General features: G+C 52.4%; 1 protein-coding gene across 5 annotated transcripts in view; it reads left to right on the top strand.

Annotated features, from left to right (window-relative positions):
- The window catches only part of Tpm2 (tropomyosin 2), an 8028-nt gene extending 2344 nt beyond the window's left edge, over positions 1–5684 (top strand). The window contains exons 1-8 of one of the 5 annotated variants that reach the window (XM_029476757.1): positions 1279–1450; positions 1611–1744; positions 1849–1966; positions 2058–2128; positions 2277–2352; positions 2894–2956; positions 3079–3148; positions 5534–5684. In XM_029476757.1, coding sequence (XP_029332617.1) covers positions 1853–1966; positions 2058–2128; positions 2277–2352; positions 2894–2956; positions 3079–3148; positions 5534–5616 — 477 coding nt within the window. In that variant the 5' untranslated portion in view covers positions 1279–1450; positions 1611–1744; positions 1849–1852 and the 3' untranslated portion in view covers positions 5617–5684. Of the gene's footprint in view, positions 1–1278; positions 1451–1610; positions 1745–1848; positions 1967–2057; positions 2129–2276; positions 2353–2639; positions 2716–2893; positions 2957–3078; positions 3149–4412 lie in introns of those variants that run through there. The other 4 variants (XM_021159330.2, XM_021159329.2, XM_021159328.1 and 1 more) reach the window with 4 other exon arrangements.
- The last annotated feature ends 477 nt before the right edge of the window (positions 5685–6161 follow it).

Genomic DNA, 6161 nt, shown 5'->3' with positions numbered 1-6161 from the left:
CTAGAGCAACCCTCCAGTGTCCCCCAGAGCTGTTCTCCCCTATGCTGTCCCCAGAGTGTTTCCACATTGAGTCACTGGGCCCTGTGCCCGTGATGGCCTCTTGTTCTAGGTGGCCAGACTCCAGGTACTGAAGGCACCTGGAGGGCAAGCTGTAAGCCACTTTCTATATATGGTGATGTGTTTCTCCTGCTCCACAGGGTCTGCCGTCTCTGCCAGCCCCACCCCACCCTCAGTGCTACCACCCAGCTTCTCCCCTGAGCTCTCTCCCTAACCCTTCACTAGTCCAGTCCTTTGTTCTTTTTGGTCTTAAATCACTCCAGGGGTCACTGTGCTTTTGTCTTGGAGAACAAGACAGGCAGGGCTATCTGACATTTACAAGGGAGGACTCTGCACAGGCAATATATTCAGAATGTTATATCTGCAGAGTGTGTCACTATTTCCATAGGTGGCTGATCGTTAGAATCAACTGGGAGCTTAAAAAATAAAATGGACAGGGGGCTGGAGAGATGGGTCAGTGGTTCAGAGCACTTGCTACTCTTGAAGAATACCTGTGTTCAGCCCCCAGAGTCTCACAACCATATGGGCACTAGGCACACACAGTATACATACAGGCAGACAAAATACCGATACACATAAAATAAAGATAAATACTTGTTTTTAAAAGGCACGCGAGTCTGAGACCCTTCCTTGGAGAGCTCAGTTGGGTGAGTGTAGCACGGAGTTGAAAACCTGTTTAGTTTATGAGCCTCCCCCGTGGTCCTGTGGATTAATAGTGCCTTATCTCAGAAGCGTCCTAAGAAGCTGTGGTTGTTAACTCCGATTTATGAAGGAGAAAACTGAGGCTTCGGGAGGCCAAAAAGTGTTGCCCAAGGTCATATAACAAGCGTGGAGTAGCCAAGCCATGGCTCTAAGACGACAGACAGTCTGACTCCGAGCCAGTGCACTTAAAAACCACACTGCTGTTGTCATTTTCCTTTATGGGCAATCCTGCTCCTTCCTGTGTCTGTTTCCCAGGCTAGCCTGGGTCTCTATGGACCGACTCCAAAAGCTCTTTCCATATTCAGAGTCTGAGTATCATCATCACTTGCTCTCCCTTCCCCCACCCCACTGTCACCTTGGCAGGGAGCCCTTTGGTACACCCACGGTTCCTTACAGGCCTGGCTGGCCTCTGAAGTCCCTGGCTGGGAAGTCTGCCTAGCAGCTGGTGATGTCACAGAACTTGAGTCTGTGATTGGCTGATTTTTGGTAGAGGCAAAGTCTTGGTTCTTGCCTGTTCTGCCCTTTACCTGAGTTAGGCTCTGCGTTGTAGGAATCAGAGCTGCCTCAGACTTAGGTGTTAGCATTTGAAATGCTCTCAGGGGAGTTACCGGGACCAACCACTTAATCGCTAACCCCGCTTAGTGCTGGAAGAGGCACCACGTCGGAGAATGGAGCTTGTGGGGGAACGCAGGTTTTTACCTGGGTAGAAGACTATTTACGTGGGGGAAATAAGTTGAAGACCTAGAAAGCAGAAAGCTAAGATTCTGGAGAAGAAATGTACTGTCTTTGGAGCCTAGCAAATTCTACCTAAGGCATAAAAAGTCCTTTGACCTCTGACCTCTGACCCACAGGCTGAAGCAGATGTGGCCTCTCTGAACCGGCGCATTCAGCTCGTAGAGGAGGAGTTGGATCGGGCACAGGAGCGCCTGGCTACAGCCTTGCAAAAGCTGGAGGAGGCTGAGAAAGCCGCAGATGAGAGCGAGAGGTGAGGAAGGGGGCCCAGAAGTAAGGCAGGGTAGGGACTGCAGAGGGAGGGACCCCGTCTCTGCTGGCACTGGCCCCACACGCACTTCTGTCCCCGCTTCTCAGAGGAATGAAGGTCATTGAAAACCGGGCCATGAAGGATGAGGAAAAGATGGAGCTGCAGGAGATGCAGCTGAAGGAAGCCAAGCACATCGCTGAGGACTCAGACCGCAAATATGAGGAGGTGCCGGCCTCGTCCCACTCACTTTCACCAGCAGTCCCCAAAGTCCCAGGCGGTCACCACTGACCTGCTTCTCTCTCCCGCTTCCCCTCAGGTGGCCAGGAAGCTGGTGATCCTGGAAGGGGAGCTGGAGCGCTCGGAAGAGAGAGCCGAGGTGGCTGAGAGGTAAGGATACCCTGGGAGTCAATGGAAACGGTAGAACTCGGCCTGAGGGCTCAGCAGGGGGACACTGTGCACAGGGGTCAGGCAGTTCCCCGGGCCAGAGGCCACAGGAACAAGGCTCTGTCCCCTGATCTATGCCCGCCGCCCCCAGCCGAGCCAGGCAGCTGGAGGAGGAGCTTCGAACCATGGACCAGGCCCTCAAGTCGCTGATAGCCTCAGAGGAGGAGGTAGTAGCCTCTCTGGGCCTTTCTAAGCAATGACACCTTTTCTCACTCACCTCACGTCCCTCCCCAGTGCAGCGTCTCAGGCTACTGTCTCTCTCCTGCAGCAGGAGCGGGGCGGGGGCGGGGCTTCCAAACTCAGCCTGCTGTCACTCTTCTCTCACCACTTTGCTCTTCTCTTTTCTCCTCCGCCCCTCCCCCACTGTGCCACCCCATCCTCCCCACCCCCCCGCCCGCCCCACTGCCTCACCTCACTGTGCCCTCACGCTCCATCCTGCCACACGCCCCTGCAGTAAATGTGGGGACCTAGAGGAGGAGCTGAAAATTGTTACCAACAACTTGAAATCCCTGGAAGCTCAAGCGGACAAGGTATAGGGGGGAGGGACCGTGAGGAAGGGGCGGGGCAGAGCGGAGGGGGAGGGCTTAGGTAAGGAGGGCTAGGTGCTTAATGGAGTTCGACAGGAGCCTGAGGGGTTCAATGTGGAGCTGAAGGATTCGGGATCGCTGGAGTGGTTCACTGACAGCGGCCTGTGTATGTCTCTTAAAGTATTCCACCAAAGAGGACAAATACGAAGAAGAGATCAAACTTCTGGAGGAGAAGCTGAAAGAGGTGAGAATGCCTGTGGCAGGCAACTGAGGGGTAGGGATGAGACAGAAGGGTGACTTAGAGGAGACTCTCTCTCGGGGGAGACCTCTTTATTGGCCATGTCTCTTATCCCTTCTTTATCTCAGGCTGAGACCCGAGCAGAGTTTGCTGAAAGATCTGTGGCAAAGTTGGAGAAAACCATTGATGACCTGGAAGGTAAAAAGGACTCAGCTGCCAAGTCAGCCTGTCCCTTATCTCATTATCTGTTAAGTGAGTTGGCTTACCCAGGGCTCTGCAGGCTCTGCCAGGTCATGCCCACAACCCAGGCAATTAAGTCAGGCTACCAATATTTCTGGGTTGAGAATAACGAGGATTATCTGAGGAGTTACAACCAGATTGCTAGGGCTGGAGAGCTGGCTCAGTGGTTAAGAGCACTGGCTGCTCTTCCAGAGGACCCAGGCTTGAGTCCCAGCTTCTACATTGTGATTCACATTCGGTAACTCCAGTTTTAGGGGATATAACACCTTCCTCTGGCTTCTGTGGGAACTAGGAATGCACACAGTGAACAGACATGCAGGCAAAACACCTATACATGTGAAATTTAAAAAAAAAAAAATTCAAGATAGGGATTCTCTGTGTAGCCCTAGTTATATAGTCCTCAAACTCACTCACAGAGATCCACATTATATATACATACATACATATGCTGTTGTCTGACACACCACCAGAAGAGGGCATCAGATCCCATTACAGATGGCTGTGAGCCACCATGTGGTTGCTGGGAATTGAACTCAGGACCTTTGGAAGAGCAGTCAGTGCTCTTAACCGCTGAGCCATCTCCCCAGCCCCTGATTTTATTTTCTAATTTAGTGCCGGGGATTGAACCTAAGATCTAAGGCCTCACACACCCTAGGCAAGTTTTCTGCCACTGAGCTATATCCCCAGCTGCTACTTGATTAGATATGAGGGTTTACACAATGCTGCTCATGGAAGATACTGCTTTGAGTTACTCTTGGTAAAAACAGGAATGCAGGATTTTTCTGGTCTGTGGTAGGATTAATAATTCCTGTTATCAACCAAGGTGGCCTTTCCCTTTCTCTCTGATAACTATTTACTTTCATTATTCCTCATCTCTCCCGTTTCCAGTCATCTCAGGCAGGCAGGAATTTTATCTCCAGCATTAGGACTTTAGACTCCTGGTCAGCACCCTTCCTTTCCCTCTTAAGCATGCCTGCCTGCCTGCACAGAGCACTGTCCACAGGCTCCTGGAAGACTGCAGGGGGGAGTGAGATGTTGGGGTGCAGAGGAGCTGGGGAAGAGGAAGCCCTGACTGCCATCTAGCCTGTCCTCTGGCCTCTCTCCTCTGTCCACCCTTCTGATTCTGTTTTCCATTTCATCATTACCTCCCTCCTTCCCTCCTCCCTCCTCCATTTCTGCTCCCCGTGCTCCCTCCCCTCCTCCCCCTCTTCGCACTCCCCAGATGAAGTCTATGCACAGAAGATGAAGTACAAGGCCATCAGCGAGGAGCTGGACAACGCACTCAATGACATCACTTCCCTCTGAGTCCCCACTATGGCCGTCGCGGGCCCCTTTCTCTCCTCTCTTTCCATTCTCTCTGAGGGGAGGGGGCAGCCAGGAGAAGCACCAATTGGCCACGTTGCACAGCCAGCCTGAGGGCAGCCTGAGGAACACGTCTGCCACCCCTGCCACCCACTCTGGCACTGGCTTTTCTCCTGCCATCTATCCACCATGCACTGACCTCCACCCCTCCACTACTTAATAAACTCTGAACTTGGTCTCCATGCTCTTCTCCTCCGGAAGCCCTTTTCCCTCTCAAAGCACTGATTCACTCCTGAGACCCTGGCTTTTACTGCCGTCCTCCATCTTTGACGCTCAGCCCTCCTCCCTCTGCACACTGTGGCTCACACAGACCCTCCGGCACGGCACTCCCAGCCCGTCACTTTCTGATAATCAATGCATGTGGCTGTACACACCCTTCCTCCCCACCTCAGCAGCCCAGTCACTGACCTTGGCACACTTAACTGGGATTCCAGGATCTGAGGGCATTGCTGAGAGGGAAATGGGGTGCTGGGGTCAAGGGAGGGGGCCAGAAGGTCAGGAAAGGTCTGGCATGAAGGTCGTTAAAGTCTTGGATCTCTACAAGAGGGGCTTTTGCAGCATCTGCAGGTCTGTTTTCTGTCCCATGTCTGTCTGACCTTCCCTTTCCTGGCTGAACCTTTGTCTTTCCTTTTGTTTCCATCTTTTCTAACCTTCTAAAGGCTTCTAAAGGAAGGCACCCCGTTTACGTTACAGGCCTCCCCATCCCAGTGTCACTACCCCAGCCAAGGCCTAGAGCAAGATTTGTGTCTGGACAGGCCACCCACTTACCCTACTATAGACCCCCGGTCTCTTAACATGACTCAGGTCTCCTAACACATCCCAGGTCTCCTAACATGTCCCAGGTCCCCTAACACGCCCCAGGTCCATAAAGTGTCTCCTAACATTCCTAACATGGTTTTTGTCTGTGTCACCTTTCCCTGTCCATGGTTCCCTTCCCACCTGTTTACCCTCCCCTACCTCACCTGCTGCTTCCCCTCACAGAGACTTTGGCTAGTGCCAAGGAAGAGAACGTGGAGATTCACCAGACCTTGGACCAGACCCTTCTGGAACTCAACAACCTGTAAGGGCTGGCCCTGCTGCCTACCAGACTACATAGTTGCCTCCTCAGGCCAATAAACTGATGTTACTGGCATGCCAGGGCCCTTTAAGCCTTTTTTGTTGTTGTTGACAGTGGAGCTGGAAGGACCCTGACTGAGCAAAGCCTGGCTCCCATCCCTGTAGTGCAGTCCCACTTTCAATGGGAGCTATGAGGTATGGGTACCAGGCTCAGCAAAGCAAGTTGTGGTCCCTACAGAGCAGAACCACCATCCATGGCACACCTCTGTTCCAGCAGGCACTGGGCCAGACATTCTAAAGGCAAAACTGCAAGAATGGACAGATTTTCCTCCATCAGGGTAAAAGCCAGAAAGACTCGCTCAGTGTGAATTGAAGTTTAGAGGTGTGGCCAAGCCAACCTCTCAACACACACTGCTAGGTGTTCTCGCCCCAAAGAGGTTCATATTCTAATCCTGAGAAATGCCACATTAGCCAGGAAGAGGTTCGGATGAGCAAAGAGTTTGAAGTGGAGAAGCGTATCCTAGGTTAACGGGTCAGACTCAGAATAATCACA

The sequence above is a fragment of the Mus caroli genome, chromosome 4, assembly GCF_900094665.2.
Source record: "Mus caroli chromosome 4, CAROLI_EIJ_v1.1, whole genome shotgun sequence".
In the NCBI taxonomy this organism is placed as follows: domain Eukaryota; kingdom Metazoa; phylum Chordata; class Mammalia; order Rodentia; family Muridae; genus Mus; species Mus caroli.
Note: the sequence above shows the minus strand (reverse complement) of the source record. Positions and strands in the feature narration are given on the sequence as shown.